This window comes from Paroedura picta, chromosome 14 (genome assembly GCF_049243985.1).
Source record: "Paroedura picta isolate Pp20150507F chromosome 14, Ppicta_v3.0, whole genome shotgun sequence".
Lineage (NCBI taxonomy): Eukaryota > Metazoa > Chordata > Lepidosauria > Squamata > Gekkonidae > Paroedura > Paroedura picta.
This window is the reverse complement of record NC_135382.1, coordinates 23,331,530-23,359,520: the sequence shown is the minus strand read 5'-3', so window position 1 is coordinate 23,359,520 and position 27,991 is coordinate 23,331,530. Positions and strand designations below refer to the sequence as shown.

General features: G+C 44.5%; 2 protein-coding genes across 8 annotated transcripts in view; both read left to right on the top strand.

Annotated features, from left to right (window-relative positions):
* RSPRY1 (ring finger and SPRY domain containing 1) overlaps positions 1-17,252 on the top strand; it is a 35,818-nt gene extending 18,566 nt beyond the window's left edge. For both annotated transcript variants that reach the window (XM_077310478.1, XM_077310479.1), the window contains exons 6-15: positions 46-104; positions 1,757-1,823; positions 3,364-3,495; positions 4,904-5,019; positions 6,695-6,838; positions 9,008-9,119; positions 11,171-11,273; positions 12,466-12,618; positions 13,387-13,491; positions 14,333-17,252. In XM_077310478.1, coding sequence (XP_077166593.1) covers positions 46-104; positions 1,757-1,823; positions 3,364-3,495; positions 4,904-5,019; positions 6,695-6,838; positions 9,008-9,119; positions 11,171-11,273; positions 12,466-12,618; positions 13,387-13,491; positions 14,333-14,429 — 1,088 coding nt within the window. In that variant the 3' untranslated portion in view covers positions 14,430-17,252. The remainder of the gene's footprint in view (positions 1-45; positions 105-1,756; positions 1,824-3,363; positions 3,496-4,903; positions 5,020-6,694; positions 6,839-9,007; positions 9,120-11,170; positions 11,274-12,465; positions 12,619-13,386; positions 13,492-14,332) is intronic.
* A 1,235-nt stretch (positions 17,253-18,487) lies between these two features.
* ARL2BP (ARF like GTPase 2 binding protein) lies at positions 18,488-27,614 on the top strand. 6 transcript variants are annotated; one of them, XM_077310481.1, is made up of 7 exons: positions 18,488-18,635; positions 19,297-19,348; positions 19,733-19,794; positions 21,091-21,197; positions 22,729-22,814; positions 24,067-24,163; positions 24,938-27,614. In XM_077310481.1, the coding sequence occupies exons 2-7, from the start codon at positions 19,311-19,313 to the stop codon at positions 25,034-25,036; spliced, it is 489 nt and encodes a 162-aa protein (XP_077166596.1). In that variant the 5' UTR covers positions 18,488-18,635; positions 19,297-19,310; the 3' UTR covers positions 25,037-27,614. The 6 variants fall into 6 exon arrangements, with proteins under 6 accessions (XP_077166596.1, XP_077166598.1, XP_077166601.1 ...); XM_077310483.1 differs by having other exon boundaries at positions 18,508-18,639; positions 19,294-19,348; XM_077310486.1 differs by having other exon boundaries at positions 18,510-18,639.
* Positions 27,615-27,991: the final 377 nt, after the last annotated feature.

Sequence of the window (27,991 nt, the reverse complement as noted above, 5' to 3'; positions counted from 1 at the left end):
TGCAGCAGCTTCGATGCACATGTTTCATTTTTAGTGTTCTTGCAGGCCCTGCAAGTATAGGTTTACTCAGCCCAGGAATATTGGAATACTTACTGCAGAGCTTGGTGAGTATCAAAAGTAAATCCGCATTCTAACTTGTTCCTCTTTAAGCACCGGCCTTAGTGAACGATCATAGTCCAGGGACTGAATTTTTATTTTAACTTAGTTGTCTTTTCTTGTGGGGCAATTAATCTGAGATGGAACAGGGTTGCATTTTACTGGGGTTTTTTTACTTGCTGTAAACCACCACGGGCCAGCAAGTCTAAGAGCGGCAGTTAATAAATGTAATAAATAAATAAAAATAATAAATTTTGTAAAGACATTTTTCAGGAGCATATCTCTTTGCACATGCTTTTGGATGTATAGGCAGAGTTGTAATCTTGAGGCACTGCTTGTCTCCTTGTGCCCCTCACAGGGCTCTTTGTTCTGTGGGTATGAATTTTCTGGTTATCCCAAGCCCTAGAGAGGTACACCTGGTCTCGACCATGGCCAGAGCTTTTTCAGTCCTGGCTCCGACCTGCTGAAATGAGTTCCTGGAAGAGCTGAGGCGCCTGTAAGACAGATCTCTTCTGCCGGGCATTTGATTGAGGCCATGCCTGGAAGATCAGATCCCACTCTATATAGGTCCCTGTAGAGTCATAGCTTCTGGTAAACTGAGCAGGGGCACCTCTCCCTAGGATGATGGTGGATATTGGGGGCCGGTGTGCCCTGGCGTTTTAGGCTGCGGTCGGGGTAGAGGGAGGTATCAAGATTACCCGCCATCAAGGACTATTGTCGTTTCTGTTTTATCGAGTTTTATTCTTTTACTGTAAACCGCAACGAACCAGACTGGTTTCAGGAGTGGCAGTGGATAAATCCAATTAATAAAATTAATAAAAATAAAATTGAAGCCGCCATGTTTTGGGGAAAAAAACCTTCATGAGCTTTTGCAGTTCTCACCTCATGAAAATGAGAAGACATGAAGTCTCCCCTATTGATCCTTAAGTGCATGGGGTAAATTTTATCTCCTACTTCCCCCCTCCCCCTTTCTCTTTACAGAACTTCTTGAAAACCGCATCTTCAATCTAGCTCAATCTAGGGTTGGGAATACACTGCAGGCTCCTTGCTTCTTCTTGCATAGCGGTTCTCTTCTTCCAGATCAGGCAGTTAAGCTTTGTATTAGTGCCTGGTTTATTGATTCAAACAATGCATCATGTCATCATTCACGAGAACCCAGAAATGGAAGAAGAAATCTCTGTGCAAGCCTGCAGCACATTTCCTTATCCCTAGATGACTTGACTATGTCTCATTCATCTTACCTGTTTCCAGTTCTTGGCTAAGGCTGGAAGGTGCATAGTCTCCCAGGTACCTAAAACATGATGCTGGTTCCTCTTAGCACAGATGCTGCCCAGCTGTGGTAGCATTGTTGCAAATGGATAGTGTGTTCCAAATAACTTGTCTCAGTAGAACGACAGATAGGATGGTTTCACTTGATGGCTCTGTTTGCATTGGAGCACCATAAGGAGGGAACATCCTATAACCCAGAAGATGTTATCTTGTTTTCCTCTCTACAATTGAGTGCTTGAATATTCAAAAATAAGCCTTAGACCATTCCTTTTATGAATCAAAGGAGTACTTTTTGCCTTAGAGATAATGAAGATTTTTCAGGGTGGTGGACAAATGAGCAAAACCATTGTGCTTCAAAGAACCGTGTCCAATAATTCTCTTGTTTGTTTAGAATTTCCAGTCCCATCCAACTGTAATGCTTTTTGCACTAATAGCCCTGGAAAAGTTTGCACAAACAAGTAAGTATGTAAGTTTACAATATACTTTATGGGGTGAGAGGAAAATGGGATTTGGGGCTGTATCAAAAGGAGTATCGTATCCACATCACGGGAGGTGATGGTACCGCTGTACTGTACTCTGGTTCAGCCTCACTTGGAGTACTCTGTTCAGTTTTTGGCACCCCAGTTGAAGAGGGATGTAGACAAACTGGAGTGTGTCCAGAGGAGGGCAACAAAGATAGTGAGGGGTTTGGAGACTAAGACGTATGAAAAAAGGTTGGAGGAGCTTGGTCTGTTTAGCCTGGAGAAGAGATGACTGAGAGGGGATCTGATAGCCATCTTCAAGTATTTAAAAGTGTGCCATATAGAGGAAGGAGCAGAGTTGTTCTCTCTTGCCCCAAAGGGACGGACCAGAACCAATGGGATGAAATTAATTCAAAAGAAATTCCGTCTAAACATCCGGAAGAAATTCCTGACAGAGCGGTTTCTCAGTGGAATTGGTGGGTTCTCCATCTATGGAGATTTATAAACAAAGGCTGGTTAGCCATCTGACAGAGGCTGATTCTGTGAAGGCTCAGGGGGGTGAGAGGCTACAGTGGATGAGCGATAGGAATGTGAGTGTCCTGCATAGTGCAGGGGGTTGGACTAGATGACCCAGGAGGTCCCTTCCAACTCTATGATTCTAACCAAGAGAGATCTTAGTAGACCACATAGACTGGTTTCCTTTCAATTTATTCCAAGGCACACACCAGTACCCCTGACCAATTGGACTGGTTTGTTCCATTCCCACCACTCCCCTTTTTCCAAGTCCCACAAAACCCTTCCTCATGGCCACTTAGGGCAGGGTAAACTGCTTTCCTTCATTTGCTATAAAGCTTAACCTGCAATATTGTAGGGGGCGGCATCCTTATTTTTTGCATGGAAATGACAGTTTCCTTTTTCCCTATGCAAAGAGTACAAAATGGCTGAACGAGACAACAAACCAGTAGCAGGAATGGGGCAGGATTGTGCCTCTGGGGACTTCTTTGATTCTAAATGGCCTGGAATGGAAAAATCACAGCAGCATAGTGAAACTAAGCCCAGTCTCTAGGGCATGAAGGGAGTGCTATTACTCTGCAGAAATCACTCCATTAAGTTGTTTACATGGACTCTTGGGAATGACTGGGATGGATACCACTGTTTTATTATTCCCATTTATTTAAATTATTTGTAGGCTGCACACTTTGCCTGAAGGAGCTCTGAACACCTTACAAAGAGCATTAAAAGAGCAATGACAACTTTGCAGCTTAAAAATTGACATACCCACACTAATAACCTCACTAATAACGAATAAACAACCATTTATTTATTTTTGGACTTTTCCTCTGCTATTCCTCAAAAGGGCTCATGACTAGCTCTGCTGTTGGTTTAAATATTTGATCATGTGTGGTTTTGCCTTCTGGCATGGAGATTTTAGAAACCTGGTTCTATTTCTTCCCCCCTGAATAGGATTTTTTATTTCCTATCCGCCTTTTCCCCCCCCTGCCTGGTACAACTATCTATCTTTGTGTTACAAATCTAGGTGAAAATAAAATCACAGTTTCAGAAACATGCATCAGTGACCAGCTTGTCTTATTAGAGAAATGGACGAATCACCCAGACTATTTAAAGCGGCAAGTCGGATTCTGTGCCCAGTGGAGTTTGGACAATTTATGTAAGCAAGAATATATTATGGTTTCTAGAATGATCTGTTCCAGGTTCAAAAGTACCTTGAAATGTGTATGCCTCTTGGGGGTGGTGTGTGTGTGTGTGGGGGGGGGTGAAATCCATGCAGTCTAGTCCTCAGCAGTAGCATGTACAGGCAGTCTTGTTGAACTGGAGCCTGGAAAGAATCATGGCAAGACTGGGAAATACCTTAAGGAAGCTTCCCAGAATGCAAGTGCTTAAAAGCCCTGAGGCATTTTAGTCTGGCTTGGCTTCTGAATATTTCAGTTCTCTTTTGTTCTTCTGTATTGGCTTTGACAGTAAACAAAGGCTGCCTGCGGCAATTTCATAGAGAAGGCGATTGAGGTGTTACAGCTCAGTGGCCTGACGTCCTGGCACCCTACACCCACAGGCTTTCGGCAGAGTGCATGGCCCCAAGCAGCCATCTGCTTCACATTGCAGATGACGTGGTGCTCCTTCCTGCAGGAGGGGAAGGCACTGGGTGGAGCAAACAGCATTACTTTTATTTTTCTGATACCTTTTTAACTGGCTTCACTAGAAGAAGCAGGATTACTTGGACACTGGGGCCCACTGCTCAAGTTACTTGGAGCGTCGCTAGTATGGTGTGTAACAAAGCAAACTGCCCTAACCACACGGCCGGAAGTTGCAGGTGTTATCAGTAGTGGTACAAAAGCAGCTGCAAAACTGTGATAACGATACCATTTTGGGTAACGCATGGAGCAGGGCTACGAGAATATTTTTCTACATTTACTTGCAGTGAGGAGTCCGTCTGTAACCTGTGGTTCTAAGAATCTAGCGTCTGAAAAAGCTCGGCTTCCAGAAATTGGAGAGCCCTTTAGTGAAAACAGAGGAAGAGAAACGTCTGACCTTCATAGCCGCAGAATTGTGTTCAGGCACAGCAGCCTGCTTTGTTACTAACATATGATTATGAAACCACAAAGGGAAACCAAACCCCAGCCTAACCAGCAAAGTTAGGAACCCAAAGGTTGAGCTGCAAGAAGAATGTTTAAATGTTTCAAATATTTATTAAAGTGCACTAATTCAGCATATTAAAAACATAGTCGTCATAATTTTAAAACATCACATTTCGGACTGCACATGGAATAGACCAATATAGAATGGACAAAATGGCTTTATATGCTAGGCCTGACCCATTCAAATACATAGTATAAATCTGTGGGAGGAAGGATGGGATGGGGAAGGGGAGGAAGATGACAGTTTGGGAAATACCTGATTTGCCTTTAGATAAGCCTAAAGAAACCATAGTATTCATCTTCAGCTGACGGGTCGTCTCTGCTTTAGATAAGCCTATGCAGTTGACTGCCAGATCCAGTTTTTTGCATTATTCACACTGCTGAGTATATTACAAACCATTTCCAATATATACCTCTTCACAGTTTTGAAAGAAGGCAGACAGTTCACATATGAGAAAGTTGACTTGACCAACATTATGGCCATGCTGAATAGTAACGATGTCAGTGAATACCTTAAGATCTCACCGCATGGGTTGGAGGTAGGTCTTCTTATGGTTCGGTAGCTGTCAAATTTGCTTTATTTGTGAAAACGCTGGAATAACTTACTGAAGTCAAATAGGCGGCCCTCCTACAACGAGCAGCAAATGTGCTGGCCTCTGCTTCAAGTTCCCAGGGAGCAACTTGAACATGTTTGCATGTAATACAGATGTAGGCATGCACCCTAGTTTCCATGAACTCCCAGTGATGCTTTTGTTTTTAATAAGCAAAACCAAAGCTGCTGTTTTTCACAACAGACACCAGTTGAACACTCAGCCCTCATCCTTGCAAGTGAATCTCCCATTCAGGAAATCAGCTACCGCAATTAAAGGAACATTAAGGTTTTCTTGTCCCCCTGATTTTCCTTAGATAATGCTTTAAACAAGACTGTAGTGAGGGATCCATTTACAGTAATCAAGCAGCCAAATCACTCATAAAATGTCACAATTCTTTATTTTTCTTTGCTGTTAATTACAAGTCTGTTTTCTCTAAGCTCCGTGACTTTAATCTAAATCACTGACTGTCCCTTGGCTAGACTGTTTTTATATACCACAAAATTGCCCCCTCTTCCGTTTCTTTTGCCATCTGGAAACAATCAGCCGCTGTTCTCCTGTAAATGCTTCCTCCCCTCCCTTCCACATGTATTTGCTTTTCATTTTTCACCTTTTAAAAACGTGGCTGGTTTTATAATTGCCCTCAACTCAATTCTGGTTATCCATGTATAATAAGGAAGCATGGCAGCTGAAAGGTGGGGTCGCTGAGGCTGTCATGATGAGAAACAGGTATGCAGAACAGATAACGGACCTTGGAGCCAGCAGCACAAGGGTTGAGGTCGCCTGCCCTGCAGTTTTAATTCATAATTTAAGAAGGCATCAGTATAACAGCTCCCTTAACCGTGAGGCCTGGTAGTGGTGTTTCATGTTAGTCTTTCTCGTAATCAGTTTCCTTCCCATTGTAATCCTTTGTGCCCGCACATCCAGTCTTGACGAAACCCATCAAAACACTTTGTGATCAAAAGGCTTGCCTATTCTGCAAGAACATTTACAACAAAGTGCAACCAGAAACATGCAAAGCAATCAGTGTCTTCTACCATGAGATGGCATAAGAAGCAGAGGGGCTGCGGGCAGAGCTGGACTTTTCAAGCCATCACCCAGACTGTGCTGCTATCTGGATAAGCAGGCAAGAGGCTCCAGCAGGGGTAGTTCCACATATATGCTGTATTGCACACTTCTGAATGCTCCTTTCCATAATTTGGACTTTGTGGCATGCTTGTGTCATAGACCACTTAAGTGGGACCATCTTTTGTATTCTGTATTGTACATTGGACCTTTATAGGAAGAAATAATAGACATCCAGAGTTTATCTGTATAAAATTCTCCTTGCAGAATTCAGGTGTCAGTGCAGAATCTGGAATTTCCTATTTCTTTCTTTTTTATTTTTCTGGTTTGCTGTTCCCTAGCTATTGGATATGCAGAACAAAGTCTGGCATTTTCCCCACAAGGCTCAGGTAACCAGTATGGTGTTTAAACCCAGAACAGCAAAAGTTAGATCCGAATGACATTGTAGCACACACTGGATGCCCAAGGAAGGATTCAGAGATTGCAGAGTTCTTCCTCCTTGCTGTGCCAGGTTAATTCTTTCAAGGGGAAGTGGTTTATTTTTGTCTTCTCTTTGCAGGCCCGATGTGACGCCTCCTCTTTTGAAAGTGTTCGATGTACCTTCTGTGTGGATTCTGGAGCTTGGTACTATGAAGTCACAGTCATTACTTCAGGAGTGATGCAGATAGGCTGGGCTACCAAAGACAGCAAATTTCTCAACCACGTAAGTACTGCATAAATTCCATCAGTAAATCTTAACCACAGCCAGTCTTATGAGCAGTAAAAAGCTAAAGGTAAAGGTATCCCCCTGTGCAAGCACCGGGTCATGTCTGACCCCTGGGGTGATGCCCTCTAGTGTTTTCATGGCAAACTCAATACGGGGTGGTTTGCCAGTGCCTTCCCCAGTCATTACCATTTACCCCTCAGCAAGCTGGGTACTCATTTTACCGACCTCGGAAGGATGGAAGGCTGAGTCAACCTTGAGCCGGCTGCTGGGATCGAACTTCCAGCTTCTGACAGCATTTCTGCTGCCTTACCACCCTGCGCCACAAGAGGCTTATAAGCAGTACAGTTTTTATTTAGGATGTTATCTTTTGGGGTTTTTCCCATTGCATAAGACCTAAGACATGACTTGGCCTTAAGGATTGCAGACAGTATCAAACCAGGGCAAACTAGCAGAGAAATAGATCTATTCTGTACAGTCTTCCACAAGGCGCTTCCACACAGTCCTCCTGTAATCTTCTCCAGAGCAATTGATAATGATGATGGTATCCTACGTGCAGAAGCACACAGCAGCTATTAACCCTCTGGCCAGACTCCTAATAGTCCTGACGTTCTCTGGTAAACTTTTGAGTAGTCTTAAGATCCTTCAGTAAAAGATCCTTCACATTAAAAGACTTTTGTATCTGAAATAGTGTTATCCAGCTATCCGCCTTCATGTATGTGCCTGTCCAAAATATTATCGAGATCTACTTCTTCAAGCTGACCTTTGGGGTCTTAGGTTAAGCCAAGAAAAAGTAGTGAGACATAAACTGCATGAAATGAATTCAGGTTTGTTTGATGGCAGATTCCAGAGAATCCGGCACAGCGAACAAACAAAAAGGTGACTAATGACTAGCAGTGCAGCTGCGAGTCTCCAAGATGTCGGAAAAGGCCTTTTCTGTTTTGCTGACTCCAGTTCCAGGAACATACAAAGCCCTGAACCAGATCCAGAGAAGACAATGGCACAAGCCGTTGTGCGTACTTCTTGAGTGTGTGATAAGCAGAAAAAAGGGTGTTGAGAGAACAAGCACGGAAGAGGTGTGAAAGGGAACAGGTTTCCTAGCTGGAGGGCAGGAAAGGAACTTCAGCGTGCAAGTTAGTCAGGAGCAATTTATGTGTTGGTTCTCATTGCGCTGTAGTTTGGCTCCAGGCAGCCAAATAGAATCTGTCCATTTCATACCAGGAAAACTCAGAAGGGCTGAGGTAGTGAAGAACAATAGAAGGGGAATGAGTGTATCAGATCTGAACCAGGAGCTCTGCAGAATAAACAGGCCCTAGGTATGGAAGCCAAAGGCACTGGTTCACACACTTCTGCCCTCTATCATCTCAAGATCACTCCCTTGAAGAAGTGAGAGAATTGAAAAATAGGTCTGAAAACATAACTCCACCAAAGGAAAGAGGGGTACATAGTCCCTCCCCTCTGACTTTGGAACCCCCTTTTGATTGGGGTATACCATGCCTTAACCAATTTCTCTTGCATTAGACCAGTGATACTCACAAGATACTACATTCACAGTTACCATCACACGAAAGTGCCACTTTGACAGCCACTCCTGTCATGAGGTCCAAGGGATGCTTGCTGTTTACCTGTTCCTCTGGTAGTGGCATCTTTCAGGCGGGGACCACCTGCCAACTACAAGCCGTTTTAGGCAAGGGCCTTACCCACTTTCCTGAAACAGGGGGCAGGTGCTGCATTGGGGAAACAGTGCTCAGAAGAGCCACAGGTGCCACATCAAAGGGCCACACGTAGCTCCCAAGTAACTGAGTGAGCACCAGTGCCGTAGGCAACTTCCTTTTGCTTTGTTTTCCCGTTGTGCAATCCTAGTCCTGCTGCATTGTTTGTCGGAGGCCCTTGCTGTCTTGTTAAATTCCTTGTTATGTTTTGTAATCCTCCTTCAGTCTCCGTGAGAAAGGTTAGCTCTAACTGAAGTTAATACACCTATGGGCAATTCAGTCCAGCAGAACAGGAACTGGATCCGGATTCTGATCTTATCTGGGATCCAATTGTTACTTCAATAGACTGTGAATCCTCATGCAACTACTGATTTGGGGGTTGCTGACCTGTTATAGATTTCTGCTTATTCTATCATGTCAAAGAGCATCAAATGCGCTGTTCTCCTTTTCCTTGAAGGAAGGTTATGGTATTGGGGACGACGAGTACTCCTGTGCGTACGACGGCTGCCGGCAGCTGATTTGGTATAACGCCAGAAGTAAACCACATTCCCACCCATGCTGGAAGGAAGGTATTTTTCCCGTATTGTCATAATTGCTGCTTTCTGCCTGCGCTGCAAAGCTGCTGTAGGAGATTCCCAAGAGGGAGCATATTGTCACCTAGCACTTTCTTAGTTGTTTTTTTTTTGTTTGCTTGTTTTTGTTTTTAGATTCTCTTTCTTGAAGGCCTAGTTACTCAAATGGCAAAATCAAGTTTATCTTGAATTGTGCCATACTGGACTTCGGGTGGGGAAGGGAAGGTAGCCTCTTGAAAGGTCATAGAATCAAAGGGACCTCCAGGGTCATTTAGTCCAACCCTCTGCAGCATGCAGGAAATGGGCACGGGAGCCAAGCACCTTCACCGTCCCTGCTGTCCGCCCACTTAATCTGCCTAAGTTCACAGTATTAGCATTTCTGTCAGATGGCTGTCTAGCCTCTGCTTTAAGACTTCCAAGGAAGCCTGTTCCACTGAGGGACCGCTCCAGCAGTGAAAGCAAACAAGTGTGTGGGGAGAACAATTAGAAGAAGGCTTGGCTGAACTTCTTCCTCTGACATGTTTTTGGACATGCTGCCTTTGGCACCTGTGGCTGGAAATGGTTTTATTAGTTGAAGCAACTGGTCCAAAATGGGACTCCTTCCTTCCTTTTGTGCTGGAGGAGGAGGAAAAAGTCCCAAAGGAAAACATGTAAATTAAAAAATGAATAAATAAGATAGCTTTACTAGAGAAACATTTGGGACAGAGATCCAACAGATATCGCTGGGCCTCTTTCTCCAGATGTTGGCTTCCTGTGCACTTGATTTGGTATCTGAGCAGTAAGCCAGGCACACATCAAGGTTCCCTGGGGAGTACCAAGGGAGCACCCTTTTCCCTTCCCTCCGGGCGCCCTCACTCACATCCCTGCTGCTGATGTTGCACAATCAGTCATGCGAGTCTCACAGCCACTGTTTGATAACACACTGGCCCTGCATTTGTATCCACCTCTAGCGACTGTTGCAGAGAAGCTGTGTCTTAGGTGAACTTTCAGCATCTATCCTGTAGGGCTTGGAATGATAGCTGCATTGGCAGAACACATTTACCTACTTTTATTTCTGCACTTACTGCCTGTTCCCCCAATGACTTGTATCATTCTCCTCTCCTCCCTTTGATCTTCACAACAGTCCTGTGAGGTAGGTTAGGCTGAAAGAGGGGCATAAATGGCCCCTGGTCACCCAGCAAGCTTCCATGGCAAAGCAGGGATTCAAATCTGGGTCTTTCACCTCCTAGTCTTACGCTCCAACTTTAACACCACATGTCAGCTCATAGCTAAGAAGAAAAGCAAGTTTCCTACTCCTGAGGATAACTGTAGCTTCTTAAATACTTTGATTTGATCCAAGTGCTGAACATGGCCTGGAGGCTGGTGTAATGCTGGCTTCCTGCTAGCTACAGCTGCAAGTCAGCAGCCAGCTTTGGGAGTGTTCATTCCTTCTTCCCCTGTGCAAATTCTTCCTTTCCCATTGCGACCCTTGATTTCCTATTCCGTCTTCCCATCCAGTGCCAGCCATGGATTAGCATCAGAGCAGATGAAATTCCAAACTGTGGTTGAATGCCAACAAGGGAAGGGAGGAGGAGTTCATGCAGACCTGGCAGTATGTCAATCTGGCTTCCAGTTTACAGTCTTTGCAGAGCACCAGTGTTCCATCTGCAGCAACTCTTGTGCTTCTAGGCTTGGCGTAACAGCTTTGATGAGCAGGGAAAAAGAAAGCGCTGGCAGGGAGGGAGAAAGGATAGCTGTGCGATTGCCCAGCAGCATGGAATGTTGCGAAGTCATGTCAGCAATCTGTTGCAGTCTGCTTCACACCCCCAAAGGGAATCGGTTGGGATGCCATAGAGACCCAGCCCAGTCAGCTGAGTCTAGCTCCTGAATTCACTGTGGGTTGGAACAGTTGACAGCTGGGGGCTCATCCAGCTTGGATTCCCGCTATTGCTGTAACAGCCAGACTGGTCTTCAGGCAGTTTATATTGCAAAGAGAGGTTGTGGAGTTTGGATGGGTATTTAATCAGATTTGCAAAAACTTTTTTCTCTTTTTTTGTGCTTGGCTAAAGGTGACACAATAGGATTTTTGCTGGATCTACAAGATAAGAAAATGATTTTTTATTTAAATGGAAACCAGCTTCCTGCTGAGAAGCAAGTCTTTTCGTCTGCTGTGTAAGTACATGCTCCCCTTGAAGGTTGAAGACATTTTGCTGTGGGTGGTAAAAAGCCCGTCCAACCATCTTGCTTTCCATTCTTGCAAAGATGTCTTAACGGTCCTGCTATATCAGCTATATCAGCACAGGCTTCTTGTGCCTGTGCAAGAGCTGTGTCTAAACAGTATGCTTTAAGAGCCAATATGCCTGGCCTTGGTTCTGTTTCCTTTTCAATAGCCTTTTCCATTCTGTTGGCCCAGTTCCTACCGCTGTTTGTTCCTTCCTTCCTTGCCAGATCCCAATCCCTGAAAAATCTTGTGTCAGTATACAGCAGGTGGAACTGCTGCCTTTTCTCCGTGGGACACGTCTGACCAACTATAAAAACACTGGTTGCATGTTGTCCCCGTATCTTTATTCCAAGCCAGTCAAGCGTGCAGGGTGCATTGGGTCATGACTGCCCGTGTTTTGTTCTTGCCCACATCACTGCTGTGTCAGGAATGTGGGAAACAAACCATTTGGATTACATTTTTGGAAAAACTTCCCCTGAGTGGAAAGGGGCAAGAAAAAAAAAACCCAAAACAAAACAAAAGGATCACATTTCAAGAAGGTGGGCAACAACAAATATCGGGGGGGGGGGGGGGTTCAGGCTCAGGATTCAAGGGGCCAGGAAGGCCAAAGTCTGATGGGAATCTGACATTTATGCATTCATTTGAATTATCCAGACCTTCTTGTAAGATAAGGAAATAATCACGACTGCTAGAATTGGCCTTCACACTAGAATTGCAAGTCACACGATCTTGGCCGCCACACTCTAGCACAGTGGTCCCCAACCTGTGGGCCGGGGCCTGGTGCCGGGCTGTGAAGGCCATGGCGCCGGGCCGTGGCTCCCTCTCTCCGTCCCGTCCCCCCCGCAGTAAAAAACTTCTCAGGCCGCAAGCTTGCGGCCCGGGAAGCTTCTTACTGTGGGAGGGCGGGGAGAGGGAATCAGGGCCGCGCCGCGCACTGCACACTGTGCATGCGCGGCCGAAATCGCGCATGCGCGGCACTTTTGCGCATGCGCGGGCGGGGCAGTTGCCCTGCCGGTCCCCAGCCTCAGAAAGGTTGGGGACCACTGCTCTATCGTACTGGCTGATTCTGGCCATTGTGCAGGGGACAATTGTGCTTCCGTTCACAGTGTCATTCTCTGATAAGCTGATCTGTTTCCATTGCAGGTCTGGCTTCTTCGCTGCAGCTAGTTTCATGTCTTACCAACAGTGCGAGTTCAACTTTGGCGCAAAACCTTTCAAGTATCCACCGCCCCTTAAATTTAGCACCTTTAATGATTATGCCTTCCTGACAGCAGAAGAGAAAATAATTCTACCAAGGTAATATTTTTCAACCAACTGGAGCATGGAACGGAAGAGCAAAGGTCAAGGCTTGTAGAGTTGGACCCTTTGGGGGTGCGATTAGTGCAACAGATGCTATGGTGGTTTTGCAGGCTCGAAACCATCACCCTAGGGTGTCACTCAATGACACGCAGAGCTAACCAATTGTCCTCTAGACTGTTGGGGCAATTAATTTTTGGGAGGTGGTATAAAGCCGTGTGTGGGGGGGATAGTAAAAGGAAGACTACCTCTAGTTCCAGGAGGTGGTTTCGATGCAAAATTTTGGGCAGATTATGTGATTCTAATCAGGCCAATCAGCTGTGTACACATTTAGTTTTATAATTTTCCAGCTTCCATGTTTCAGATTATTTTCAAATCACATCTGATACACTGGCTGTTTCACAAGGACACCCGAAGCAAATGGAGGAGATTCAGAGGCTATTTCCTCTCCAGATTTTTCCCCCATGTCCATGAAGGGATGGCAGTTTTCTGCCGTGACAGTGTTCAGTCTCCTAATGAGAACGTTTAGAGCTTCCTGGTGCCAAATTTGTGCCCAGTGTCCCATAGTGCTCTTGTACAGCACACTGGCAGAACCCTCATACAGCAATGATCAATAATTAAGGTCCGCATTAGCTACAGGTAGCTATTTTATTAGGAATTCATAAAATTGCAAGGCATTCTACCAGAAGTTGGTGATTCTGTTTGCAGAAGTTTGATATGATCCTGAAAATATTTCACTGACATGGAATGATGTTTCCTCATTTTCAGACATAGACGCCTGGCCTTGTTAAAGCAAGTTAGCATCCAAGAAAACTGCTGCACTCTTTGCTGCGATGAAATAGCAGACACAGAACTCAGGCCATGTGGGCACAGGTAAGGTGCTCTGTTGTTTTTACAGCTCTCCCATATCAAATCCCCCTTCTGCCAAGGAAGCTTATGGAGTGACCGTAGGCCAGCCACATATGCTTAGCCTAACATGCCTCACAGGGTTGTTGTGAAGATCAATGGAGAGCAATGGAAGTTGCTTTGGATCCCCATTAAGGAGAAAGGCAGGTGTAAGTGAAATGAAAGTATGCCGTTTCCCTTTAAAGAGGCTTGAAATTGAGTGATGGGGTATGTTAAACAACGATTCTGTCTGGGGCTCCTACATAAACATCTAAAAGCAAGTCACGTGAACTCCTCAGAATTGTCTTACTAATCACTCCTTCAGCCCTACAGGCTGAATATTTTTGCATGTTCCGCTTGGTACCGTCAAAGAAGAAAAAATCTACTTCAAAGTTTTTTAAAAATTCAAACAAAATGCACACACACAAACACAAAAAGGCAGGGGGAGAACAAGGGGGGGGGGGGAATCCAGCAACAAATTAAGGTTTTTTTAAAAGAGAAAATATACATGAAGACCAAAATATAGCAACAAGTTTTTACAGATGGGTCCATACACAATTACCATTCAAGTGGTAAACAATTCCTTCCCTGGCTATACTAGTTGTGTCGAGGGAAGGAAAATAATGTGTTGAAGGTATGATATGGTGGCATCTTTTAAAATTCCCCACTTGCAGTTTGAAATGGGCCAAGGCCAATGTAGATTGCTATCTTTCATTAACGAGAAGTTGCCTCTGACGTTCCTAAGAAACGGTTCTGTATTCATCAGAAACTTGTATACGAGTTACATCTGCTGGTTTCCTTAACCATCTTTCTCATTGTCCTTCCTTAGTGATCTGTGCATGGAGTGTGCCTTGCAACTAGAGACCTGCCCCTTGTGTCGACAGGAAATACAGACCCGAGTCCGACAGATTGCTCACATTTCATGACACGTGGAAAAATCTCTGGGATTTTGCCTCTAAACCATTCCATCCAGTGCCAGAGGAGAAGAAAGACATCCTGAACCAGTCGGTAGACCTGCTGAATATCCAGCTATGCCCAGGTTTTCATACTGAAAAGGAGCCTTTTCACTCCGAAGATCAAGATCTATGAAAGTGACTCCACTGCCTCAGAGTTGTGGAATCTTCTTGTAACAGTAATGAAAGCTGGGTGAGCCACACCTGTTTGGTTTATCTGTAGCCAAGACTGCTGGAGTCGTTTTCATTCCCTCAATACCCTTACCCTTCCTCCATCGCTCCCTGTTCCTTCTGCTTGCCATTCACATACGCTGAAAATTTTGCACTGGAAATATTATGGTTAATGATCCTTCTAAAACGGGGACATATCCATCTCTCAGACTTTTTTTAATTTTAGCAGTCATCATGCACATGAAACAAAATGCCAATATTTCCTGGAAAATGTAGCTTCCTGCTGGTCAGAGACCCTCTGTACTTTTTGGACTGTTGACATGAAAATATTCACAAAGACTTGAAATCTACATGAAGAAACTGATTTTGTACAGAAGGTGCAGAGACTGTAGAAGAATCCAAATTTTTTTTGATAACTCGGAGATTCCAAAGAACATTGATCCTTTTTTTTTTTAACTACAGAAACTTGATGGTTATTTTCATTTGTAGTGTTTCTAATTACTTCAACTTCGGTATCTACATTTTTGTGAAAAAACTAAATATCAGAAGGAACAATAATCACAGCGCTGGATTAGAGAGTTTGTTATTCTGAGTATTTTTAAGGTACCATCCTTCATTGCTTTTTAAAAATATATTAGTTCTTGCAGGTTCTGTACATTTTAAAAATACTGAGCTACAGATCGAGATCTGGAAAGAATACAGAGCAAATGTGGTAACATCATTTGGAAAGAAAATACATGTTTGAATAGCAAAGTCAGCCTGGGTTTGTTGAACTGCAAGGCTTTTTAAAGCAGACTCTTCACAAACTTATAACTTTTATTTTTAAGTTCATGGCCACATTAATGCTCAGGCTTTTTCATGAGCATGTGAGATGGCAGGGCATTAAAGGTGCTCCAGATCACACAAGAAATTCATACAGTTGTATGTGTATACGTGGTTGGGTGTATTCAAGGGCTGCAGGAAAAAAGACATTTCAATTTCATAAGTATCTTGTTTTCTTAATTATGCAAAAAAAAAAAAAGGTATGGTTCTAGCCCTATGACTATGAAAATATACTTTAAAGCATCATGTTTAGTGAGGTCTCAGAAGTCAGAGTGGTGGCTTACAAAGCATTCCCGGGATTGAGGATTTGGTGCCCTACAGATCTCCTTTCCCTTCATCATTCCCCCAGTTGAGAGAAAGTTAAGCAAATTACTTTGATTTGGTGTGTGGGGGTGGTAATGGTAAAATTCATCATTTCTTGCTGCACTTAAAATTAAACACTGTAGAGAGTGTGCACAGCCTTAGATCTGGTCCTCCTCAGTTTCAGTTTACAATTTTACACTTCTATCCCAAATACATTTGCTTGGTCCTCCATTTCATTTTTGTCAATGTTGGGTTCTCCCTTTACAACCACTGAGTGGGCTTTTAGAAAATTCTGCAGGTAGTTGTGACTTCCACTGTATGACCCTGCTCTTGTACTTTTCCCACTATTTTGAAACTGAAGGGATTTTTTAAAAACAGTTTATGATAGGAACATGGATGTTTGCTGCAGGATTCTTATTGAGTGAGGTTCAAGTGGATTCTATTCCACCTTTTCCCCCCTGAAAAGTTGTCATGTTAGCATCAATGGTGCAACTGTCAAATACAAAAAAAGTGGGTTATTTGCAACTTTGTAATGGGTCATTTCAAAAGGATGTACTCTACTCTTTGAGAAGCAGCTCATGTCCCAGAAGTGCCTGAGTGGTTTTTTACGCCCCCACCATCACAGCCATCTTCCTGAACACAATGGGCTTGCCCTCTGATGACACTGTCCAATGAGGTCTTTTGTCCATTCAGAATATAAACAGTTTAAATGAAGTAGATTAAAAGGTGTTGGGTTAGAACTCATTGTACAGGTGAACGCCTCCTTCCCTTCCTTGGAGCAAAGTGCCATTGGTAGGGAAGAGATCCCTAATGTGCAACCTGTTGTTCTTGGATGAAAGCAGTACACTGTCATAAAGACAGTATGGAGTTATGCTGAAGTCATTTGGGAATGCCTGGTGAACCCATAGCAACCCTTTCTTGTTTGGTATTAGTTTGAGCTGCTGGGCGGTTTTCCAGGGCTTGCTGAATTGAGTGTGCCATAGGTCTAGGAAGCAAGAACTTTCACTCACTTTTCCCAGGAGAATGGAAGCATGGGCATATTTTGAGGTTCATATGATTTGAAAATATCACTGCATGGGATCCAGGCCATGTTTTCTCCACTTGGAAATTCAGTCTTTGCACTTTATATAGTCAGGAAGTGTGTTCTGCCCTACATCATGAGACAATTCCTTCACGTAGCATATTTGCATCCCAGACTCATGGTGTTTAATTTGCCTCTGAATCTATTTTTTCATCTGCATGCAGTGCATTAGCACATGTTTACTAACAACCATGAAATCACTAAGAGCACTGTGTTAATGCCAGATTTCAGAGGGTATGGTCCTAGTGTTCAGTGTACTACCATTGATCTACTATGGAGCAATAATGTCTCAGGTGTCAGCCCTTTGATTCTGAGTCTGGTTGGCAAATATCCTGAAGGGTACTGTAATGTCTCTACACCCACAGCACATTTACATGTACTAAGGTGTTTGCTGACATCCAATAAAATGAACATATGAAGCTGCTGTGTAACTATTGTTCAGTGCTCCATCTTAGTATTGGTCACTCCGACTAGCAGCTCTCCACAGTCCTTTGCAGAGAAAAGTTGTTTCTGATCTTTTTAAGACTCTTCAGCTGCAAACAAGTTTTCAGTTTGTCCAATAGTTACTAGAACAAACTTGGCAATCATTAATAAATGCTTAACTAGCCAGTCCTAAGCATGTTTACTTTGAATTAAGTCCAGATGATATGCATGGGGCTTACTCCAGGGAAAGCTCCAGAAAATAAAACTTTTAATGCTTCCCTCCAAGGCACCTCTGGTGAGTGATACTGCAGAACTCTTTGTTACTGGTAAGACATCCCACCAAACTCTTTACAGCTCTGGTGGTTTCAACATTTTCTTACTGGAACTACTTAGCCTGTGTAAAAGTTGACTATGGTGTACTTGAAGATATACTTATGAAAAGAAGGGACATGCTGGGGATGATGTATACACAGCCCTATGCCAGTGGAGAGGAGGAGCTTTCCTCTTGTCCCACTCCCAGTCACCCCCCCCCCAAGTCAAAGTTCTAATTGGCAGCAGTTACAGGATTCCCCCAAGATACTTCCCTCTACTTATGTGAGACGAACTGGCTTTCTGTACAGAGATCTGAGAAAGGAGAATTCCGCAAGCAAACTGCAGAGCACATTTTGGGATGCCTTTGGGAACTACCGTGCAACTGTGAAAACGGCACCGGCAGAAGGAAATGCAAGGCTGAAATCCTCCTCCTGCCGTCTGAACAGGCGCTTGCATTCTATCCTTCTCACACTGCACGTGTGGACAGCTTTAACCCATTGCGTGGTGCTCTCTCGAAACGGACCAAATCTGGCTCCTGTTGCTATTGCAGATTCTCTAGTCAGCCCCCCCCCCCCCCGAGGGGTGCCAGATCCAGCTTGGGGAAATTGGAGATTTAGAGATGGAGCAGCGGGAGGGCGGGGGGGGGGGGCTCAGTGCGGTATAATGGCCGAAAGTCCACCCTTCGAAGCAGCCATTTCCCCAAGGAAACTGATCTCTCTAGTCGGGAGACGAGCTGAAACCCCGGGGATCCCCTGGTGCCGCCTGGAAGCTGGCACCCACCTGACCCCGTGGGCTCTCGAGGCACGCTCGACCAATCCGGCGTTTTTAATTGGCTCCGTCCTTCCGCGGTTCATTGGACAGAAAAAGAAAGCCCCGCTCAGCCCTCTCTCTGATTGGCGCTTCTCTTTCGACGTCAGAGAGGGCGGGACTGCGGAGCCGGAACTGCTCGTTTCCTGGGCAACCGGAGGAGGAGGGGAGCGGCGCCCTATAACGGATCTTATGGGGGAAGTCGAGGCCTTGCTCCTTCTCGGGGCCCTGCGGAGCGAGGCGGCGGCGGGGCTTGGCGGGCGAGTATGAGCTCGCGTGGGCGTGGGCGTGGGCGAGGGTGGGCTGGGGGGATGTGGACGGGACTCGGACGCCCGGCTGTGTTCCTGCGGCGGCAGAAGTGGAGCCTGCCCGGAGGAGGCCAAGGGCCTGTCTGTCCGACGCCCCATTTCGAGGGCTAGTTTAGCAGGTGGGGCCCTCGAACCTGGGTAGGAAGGCGGCAAGCCTTCGCTCCCCGCTGCCCAAGGGTTTTGTATTTTAGAGGTAGACTGCCTCTGCGCATGGAGGCTCCATTCCTGACTCTTCCCGATCTGCATTGCTGCAGAGCGGTGGCCCGGTTATTTAGTTAATTAATTATTGGATTTATATCCCGCCACTTCTCCGGGGACTCATGGCTGCCTGTAACAAATTTTTTACAAATCAATAAAACCCCCAATTGACTGTCCAATAATGGCCACCAGAAAAATACCCTCTACCTCCTGAGCAGCCCAACCTACGGATGGATTCCAACGATGTAAGTGCTCCAGCCTGAGTCCCTACAAAGTTGTTCTGCCACTGAGCCATGACCCTTCCCTGCAAACTGCTGTTGAGATTCCCTACTTCCAGGTCTGCTGCGTTGCTTGCTTATAGCCAGGATCCTGGGCCTTGAAAAGTCAAGTGTTTATACTTTTATTTGTCAAGCAGGTGACAAAGCAGCAATGGAGACTTTAGAAGAGGAAAACTTTGGTGTATCCATGTAAGTCTGTTGCTGAAATTTACTTTTACAAGTTCAGTCAAAAGGAAATGGAGAAGAAAAAATTCAGGACAAGGGGCAACATAATCTGCCTTCTCTCCCTGAGGCGGGGATTTACTTGGATGCCTATAGGGCAGAATTAGAGGCTGTCGGTCACAGTTCTTGGTTCCGCTCTTACCTTAGCACCAAACATCACTCAGTGGCCATTGGCAGTTCCATCTCAACTGCAGCCGGCCACATTTGTGAAATGGGGACAGCCCTGATCTTCCTTGCAAGGCTTTTGTATTGGTTACTGAGATAATGCTGTGCATCCCTGCGAGGTGTGCCCTGGAATAATGTACAGTGTGCATCCCATAATAGCCTTCATCTAATTCTTACCTTGTTTAGTTCCTCCCCGTCAGATGCAGAATTTGATGCTGTTGTTGGATATTTGGAAGACATCATAATGGGTGAGTTTTGCTCTAGGTGGTTCTGCCGAAAGCAGCCTATCAAGCTGCCTGTCATCCTTTTCTCCCCTCTTGCCATTACACAGAATTACAGGGAAGGGAGGCTCGGTGCAGTGTCAGTTCAGGTCCTTATTTAAAGGCACAAGCACATAATTTCTAGGAAAAGCCAAAGAAGATACCCTATGCATCAGCACACAAAAAAAAAAACATCTGGGGTGATAAACTGGGGAAGGGAGAATCATGTATCCATTCCTGAGCTTGAAGGAAGGGCAGAATAAAAATGCATTAGGTACATGATGTAAGAAATGTACTAATAAAAATTAGAAAGCCAATTCAGCATTGTGTATCCCTGAGTTAGGCTTGTTCAGAGAGAAATGTTTTGGATGTTGTTATCATTAGTTGCGTTTACACCAACTGCTTCAGTGTCTCCATCCAGCCACCTCATTCTCTGTCGTCCCCTTCTTCTTTTGCCCTCAATCGCTCCCAGCATTAGGCTCTTCTCCAGGGATTCCTTCCTTAACCAACAAACATCTGAAACAGTCACCCCCGTTAATATTTAGTAGCAAGGAGGTGGATACATTATTGCAGGCTAATTCACCCAGACTCAGCATAGTAATTTGGAATCTGTGGAATTGTTAATGGAACTGAGTGTGGTCTCATATGAAGCTACTTTCTACTAAATCACGCCTGTGGCTAACAGTTGTGCTGTGACTCACAAAACCTATTCCATTTTGCCATCCAAGGCTCACCCAACACCTAGAGGCATTTCTCACTATCTTATCAGCCACTTCCACCACCTGACTTGTAGGAGAGCTTGGCTGTTCCTCCATAAGGCCATTGATCCGTGTGATGCTGTCTTGTCCACTCAGACTGTTAGCAGTTCTCCAGAGTCTCAGGGAGAGGTCTTTCCTATCACTTAAATCCTGATGTATTTAACTGAACATGCCAGGAGTTGACCTAAGGACCTTTTGCATGCCAAGCACATGCTCTGCCACTGAGCCACAGCCCTTCCCCATAGCTAACTGTTTTTCCTGGGTGAAACTGCCCAAGGGCTTCATCAGGCCCAGCTTTCTCTGCCCCACTTCTCATGCTGGAGGAGGTTTGGCTGACCATGGAATGAAAGCTGCCTTAGCCGCCAGCATGCCTGGATGGTGCCCCTCAGCCAGCTGCAGCTGTGCCGTGATGACAGCTGAGTCAGGGGCATGGCGTGCTGGGCTTCATCCTGAAAACAGCGCAGCTACTGTCTTCGGACTCAATGGTCACCCTGACTAATGTGAGGTCATTGCTTTGTGATTTCAGACCAGGATTTTCAGCTCATACAAAGAAACTTTATGGATAAGTACTACCAAGAGTTTGACGATACGGAGGAAAACAAGCTAATCTACACTCCTATTTTTAATGAATATGTAAGTGTGTGTCTCCTTCGAATAGTCCATGCATTTTGCACAGACTGATAAATTTGGAGTTGGATCACACAGATGTATTCCGTAAGCAGGGATGCGTTTCCCTCACAGAAGGAGCCCTCTAATGGAAGAGGCGGCTTCTTGCCATGACAGGGTGGCTCCTTCTAATGGAGGAAAGTGCCTCTGCTGGTGAAGCTGTCTTTTTGTACATATGCCAGAAATTTGCTTCTGTGATTTGCAGCAATGGAGGGGGAAAGGCTGGTACAGACAAGGCCAGAGATTCTTCATGTCACTGGGCATGTGAGCTCTGACTCTTTGACGGACAAGGCTGTAGGCTGTATTTGTTGCCGCTAGATCAGCTTGGCCCTCCCATTGTGCCTTTAACAGTCACCTGATATGCAGACAAGCCAATCTTTTCACAGCATTGAAATGAGTGTTCCCGCAGGCTAATTTGAAAGCTGATCAGTTGGCTCTGAGGCACAGGTGCAGGGCCTCAACCAAAAGTGAGGACCTCTGGCAGCTGCTGGAATGCTTATGTTCTTTTGCTGTAGTGGTTAGGAGCAGAGACCTAATCTGGCGAGCCCCCGCTCCCCCACATGCAACCAGCTGGGTGACCTTGGGCTCACCACAGCCCTGCTAAAGCTGTTCTGACCAAGCAGTAACATCAAGGCTCTCTCAGCCGCACCCACCTCACAGGGTGTCTTTTGTAGGGAGAGGAAAGGGAAGGTGAATGTCAGCCGCTTTGAGACTCCTGGTAGAGAAAAGTGTCATGTAAGAACCAACTCTTCTTCTTATGTTCTTATAATGAAGCTGATGGGCATTAGCTTCAGGAGAGATAGAAGGAAATACTTTATGTAGAGAGTGATTAAAATATGGAATTCACAGCTAAAGGACGTAATGATGGCCACAGGAATAAAGAGTTTTAAAAGAGAGTTAGATAGATTAATGAGGATAGGTCACTCTATGGATGAGGGAAACCTCCACATTCAGAGGCGCTGAATCCCAGAGCTAGAACGCAATACTAGGGGAAGGTCTCAGCCTCTACGCCCTGTTGTTGCCCCTCCAGAGGAACTGGCTGGCCACCGTGAGACAAGATGCTGGATTCAATGGACCATTGGTCTGCTCCAGCAGGGCTCTTCTTACATTCTTAATGCTTCTGGCTTACAGGAGATGTTTTCTGTAATTTTGTAGCTTTTAGTTGAGTTTGAAGATCAATGTTTACTTTTAGAAAATAAATTTATTGTAAAAACTTCTCTATGCTTCCCTCATGTGGACCCCGAAAGGTTCATATAACATGGCATTGAACCCCGAAAAGCAGCTTGCATTCCTGGAGCAGAGGCAGGAAGCTTAATTGGAGAATGCCAAGATCACTTCAAAAACCTATTTCAAATGTTAACAGCCGAGCAAGGGAGCAAGTTCTGAATAGCCCCAAAGGCAAATTGAGGCTGTTCAAGCTTGCAAGTTTCACGTTGTGGATCACTCATGATTGAGAACTGGGATCTTCATCTTGTCTGGGTCCTGCTTGTTGTTCTAGATCTGCTTAGTTGAGAAATATATAGAAGAGAAACTGTTGGACAGGATTCCTGGCTTCAGCATGTCAGCTTTCACCTTGTCACTGCAGTAAGTTGGATACATCCTTGGCATTGGTTTGTTGTAAGTACTGTGCTTCCTCCACCCCACGATGTTTTTGACCAGAATTGTCTTTGAGCCCTGCGTACTTGAGGGAGGAGCAGCTCTACCTGTGTTAAAATTACCCAGGAGGAGGTTGTGAGGCAATCAGAACAGGACTTTGCCTGTGGTGGCCCTGCTCCTAAGGAAGCTGGTTAAGTATCCCACTTTGTTTTTCATTCAGACGCTTTCGGTTTTTGAATGTTAATGATTCTCAGGTGCTCTGTTTTGTTTTCCCCCCCCCCCATGTTTCTAATGTTTGTGGTTTTATTTAACACCTTAAACATTATAGTGCTTGTTTTTAGAAGGGCAGTCCTGAAGTCTGGAGGATAAATGTTCCTTTTAGGAAAGGATTGATTTGTTTAAAAGGCAAAATGTGCTCTCCAAGGAGTCATCTTGCATGTCGTGCCATAGACTGAAGTGTTTATGACATGCACATGGAAACAGGCAAAGGACCTTAGAATCCTGCTCCACTATTGGGTTGTATTTAGATGGCCCTGTTGCAGAGGGAAAGTGTCCTAGGGCATTATTAGAACTTAAATAATAGTGCTGATAATTCTGAAAGGCTAAACAAAGTGGTCTGCAGCCAGATGATCATTCTGACATTTAGCAATCAGAACCGAAAGACATTTGCTGGTTGGTCCGGTGCTGTATTCCACCCTCCCGCGATCTGCCCATTCATGATCATGTGGCAAAACCTGTGCATTTACCTCAGTCTAAGCCCAGCTGGTTTTAGTTAGAGTAACCGTATAGGATTGCACTGTTATTGTGTGAACTAGGTATCTACATTCATTTGACAGCAATTTCTGTGATTGTGACATTTTCTGAAACCCAGATTCTTTGACCACGGAAATTGCTGTTACAGTCCTTCAGTTTTCTGGAAGGAAATCCAACATGTTCACATTTGATACTGCATTATTCCTCAGGGATATTCCTATTAATTCAACGTTTTTAAATTTATTTATATATATTTTTCCCCTTTCACGTGTTAATTTGTTAGCCCTGCCCTTTGTGCCTGATGGGGTGTGGGCTTTGTCTTTTCACTTGCTCAGCGTATAACCATTTTGACTGGTATTCTGCCCTCCCCTGTGTGGGACTGCCCACAATGGATGAAAAGCAGTGCAAACAGGAGGAAGAATTTGGCTCCAAGCTGTGCCCTGGTGCTCATTTCTAAATAAGTGACATCTAAATCTTTCTCTTGCAGGCAACACAAGGATGAAATAGCAGGGGACATTTTTGACATGCTTCTTACATTTACTGACTTCCTGGCATTTAAAGAAATGTTTCTGGATTACAGAGCTGTGAGTACGGCAACATTTGAGAGGCACACTGAACATAATAAACTGTTCTGTACAGAGCATAAATCTGTAATCTGCCCAGCAACAACTCTCTGGAGCCTCAGGTGGAGAGAATACTTTCCTAGAATCTTCCACCTGAGTTGCTTCTAACAGGAGCTGCCAAGTAGCACAAGGAGCTATTTGCAATCCTACTGCTGCTGTCCCACATGGTGGTGGTGGTCAAAACCTCCCTTTCTGGACTCAAATTGGAGTAACAAATTGGAGTAACTATAGGAGTAACTGTAGTAGTGTGTAAACTAGGCGTCTGTAAATTCAGCCAACAGTGAATTTATCTGCTTTCCTATTAAGGGCCATGTCTTAAGATCCATAATGTTTTGTCAGTTTCATGTGGGTTTCACTCGACAGTCTTATTCAGAAAATCTGGAAGGGGAGGGACTGGAAGGTTCAGTTGAATGGACATCAAATTGCGCTTTTGCTAAACATTCAGAAGTGCTATGTGCATCTAGAAACGAGGTTTTGTCTTGACAACCAGCACTTGAAATGGCCCCAGATCGCACAGGCTCATAATGCCCTGTGAAAAATCTGAAGATGGAAGGTGTCTCATTCTGCAATCCCTCTTTTCTTCACCTATGTCTGCATCCAAAACATCTAAAATCATGTTTTAACTGAAAGTTAGCATTCTGTTTCCACGACACGCAGCAGATTCCATGTAGAATTCCTTCTCCCCTCAATTCTAGCTGATTTAAAAAAAAATGTTTTGATCTCTTCTGCCTCCAGGAAAAAGAAGGCCGAGGTCTTGACTTGAGTGATGGATTTGTGGTAACTCCTTTGAGCAAATCTTCGGTATCTCCTTCACAGAACAGCCTGCGCCACTAGCTGTGGCCTCCAAGCAAGAGTGTCTTGGTTTGGGACATTAGGACCACTGAAGGCAATGGTTTCGACCAGAACGGTGCCCCAGAACTCACACCCTCATCTTGGCAGTCCTGGTTTTCTCAGCCAATGAATGGTTGTTTCCACACGATCAGGAACTAGAATAACTTTGTCCTGATTAGGACAATAATCTTGTAGCTCTCAGATCTGCTCTGTGTCAGCGAAATTGGATGTTTACCGATGAACTGTTGGAATACAGCTAGATTTCGTCAGGAGCTTCTCCATCATGGACCAAAAGGAATAAAATGGGAATCCTGAATCTGTTATGGGCTGGATGGTTCAAACTGCACATCCCCAGCAGGTCCTAAGAACTGCAGCTGCTCTGGCAAAAGCATTTTTGACTTTTAACAAAAGTGTGTGTTTTTGACCTGAATGTGTATGTGTGTGTAGCATGAAGTTGTTACCTGTTTTATTTGATCGTAGCTATGGACAAGTGTCTCTCCTGTTAACTGTCCTGTAACTTTAGAACTCAAGTCCTCACCTGAGCTGCAAAAGTAACCATGGTTGTGAAATGCAATATTACGTTTTTCTCCCATGTCCTCGGAAGCTTTACACCACATTTTTGCACCACTTACAGTTTAAATTTTAGCAAGGATTATGTTTCTATGCTGTGGCCACTTAGAACGCCCTGTGCCTCCGGTTTAAATTGGTTCAGCCACCAGGGGGAGCTGCTTTTTGCATAAAGCTACAGTTCCCGAGGTTCCATAGGGAATGGTTGTGATAGCTCATCCCAGCTTAAGTTTGTTTAGATTTCTCTCTCTAATACATCAAAATGCATAGCTTCTCCAGAGCAATTTGGTGAGGATCCAAGACTCTAAAACTTTCAAGATGTCATTAGGGAAATGATAGCAGCTAATCTTGTCTATTGGAAGAATGACATTCCAAAATCTTAACAGTGTTTGGATTTTCTGAGATTCACACAAGAAAGAAAATCCCATGAAGAATTTTCTATTTTGGGGTGTAGATCTGTAGATGTCCATCTGTGGGAACAGTCCCCTGACATTTATCATAACCTACCTCTCTGTGTCAGTCACCTGATAATATGCGTTAAGACATGTTGCATTGGCTGAAACTTGCCCACAAATTCCAGGCTGTCTTCTGAAATGTCAGAGTTCATCCTTACACTTGGGACTAAAAGCTCCCTTCAGTGCCTGCTTACCTCACCAAGGGTCTGCTGCAGCAGATAGGCTGACTACCCCCATTTTGAATTGTGCCAGGCAGTATACTAAGAAATCTCAGTGGTTCAAAATTTGCACATGTGGCTTGCCTAGCTTCATTCGGCAATATAGTGGTACTAGGTAGCCCCTCTAGCTGTGTGTGCCTGCCATTCCTACCCAGAGATATTTGTTTCTCCCCAAAAGGTATAACAGGAATGAAGCAAAAACTATAAACAGCTGTGTAGATCTACTAGTGGAGCCTTTCTAACAAAAAAAAATATTTAATTGGTAATAGCTGGGGTACAGATTTAGTCCCAGGCATCTTGCATGCTGAATCTTTAGTACAGAGGCAGTCTAAAACAGCATCTGTCTGGCAATGAATCTTGGGAAGAAACACAGCACACACCACTAGAGTTTAAATTCATAATGAAAACTCTGCTCCTGTCTCAGCGTTTGCCTTTCATAGTTGTGTTGAGTAAACTTTTCAGGATAATCTGAAATAATGTTCTTAATCCCGAGGCAAACCACATGCAGCAACAAAGACCAGTTGTAATCTTCATGTCACCATTGATCATTGTGAACTGATGTCTAAAACTTAGGTATCCCTTTAGTTCAAAGTGCTCTTTGAACGTGCAGCCTTTTAAAAGTTGCCGCCAGCAAGTAAATTCATTTTGAAAGGGTGCTAGTGGACCTGCGATGTCATCTAAGTACAGTATTTATGGGAGAAGCCGATATTCAATCTAGATGTTGATTAGAAAATAGACCCCAAGGACCCTGGCCTTCTGGAATCCAGCTTCCCCTGTCTCTTCTCTGTGTGCCCAAGTGCCAGTTTACTTTCAGATGCATTATATTCATTACCCACCTGGCAGTAATGCTTTGGGATACCGGAGGATAGGGCATGTCCTCTTTTTTTATCACCCCCAGTAGCTCAGGTGCATTGCATTAACTTTGGTATGGGTTAAAGGCCTTAGCCATAGTTTTAAAAAATCACATCCTTGCAGGGAGCACAGAAGAACCAGTGGGTATAGAATTGCTAAGGATATGCTGGCCATCGGGAATCTTGGTGTGGATGCTGGCATGATGTCTACGGATTGTATTCCAAATGTGTCATCTGTTGTAGTCAACCTCACATCAAGCCAAGAGCTGTGCTCTTAGCTAAGACAACCAGCCCGAGGCACTAAAATGTATTTATGTTGGATTAAACAATTTATTTCAAGTTCAAGAGCTTGCTGTTGTCTGCTTGGATGCAGGATCAGGGGGACCAGCCAAAATACTATGTCGCCCAATCATTTGCATGTCCTTTGATATTCTCTTCTGAAATGCAATCTGCCTACAATGACAAAAAGTTAAACGTGTTGAACTTTGAATTGTTCTTGAGAATTATTCTCAGCAAAAGTGTTTGATTTTGGTGTGGGGTATTTAATCTCATCTTTCAGCATATCTGTGCCCCAGATTTCCTTATCATTTAGCTGCAGCATGTCACTAGCTGATTGTCTCTGCTCCTGGTTTGCCGGCCATGCCATTTGGGGTGACTAAACTCCTGGGACTTTAGCTGGATGTTTAGCCTTTTTGCACGTGAAGTCTGCCAGAAGCTGTACTTACTGTGAAATTCCCTGATTGAAAAGCACCCACGCTGTGTTTCCTTGCAGAATGAGGTAACACACACAATACTGTTTGATTAGAGGGGGAAGTTGGTTAGAGGCCAGAAGTTGTAACAGCTGGAAGGCTAGTAAAATTTGCCCGC

What these genes read in the sequence shown, in the direction of transcription:
- ARL2BP (XM_077310481.1), top strand. Translation starts at nt 19,311, where the DNA reads ATGGAGACTTTAGAAGAGGAAAACTTTGGTGTATCCAT. An exon ending in GAAAACTTTGGTGTATCCAT is followed by an intron (nt 19,349 to 19,732) that starts GTAAGTCTGTTG and finishes TACCTTGTTTAG; the next exon opens with TTCCTCCCCGTCAGATGCAG. An exon ending in TGTTTCTGGATTACAGAGCT is followed by an intron (nt 24,164 to 24,937) that starts GTGAGTACGGCA and finishes TTCTGCCTCCAG; the next exon opens with GAAAAAGAAGGCCGAGGTCT.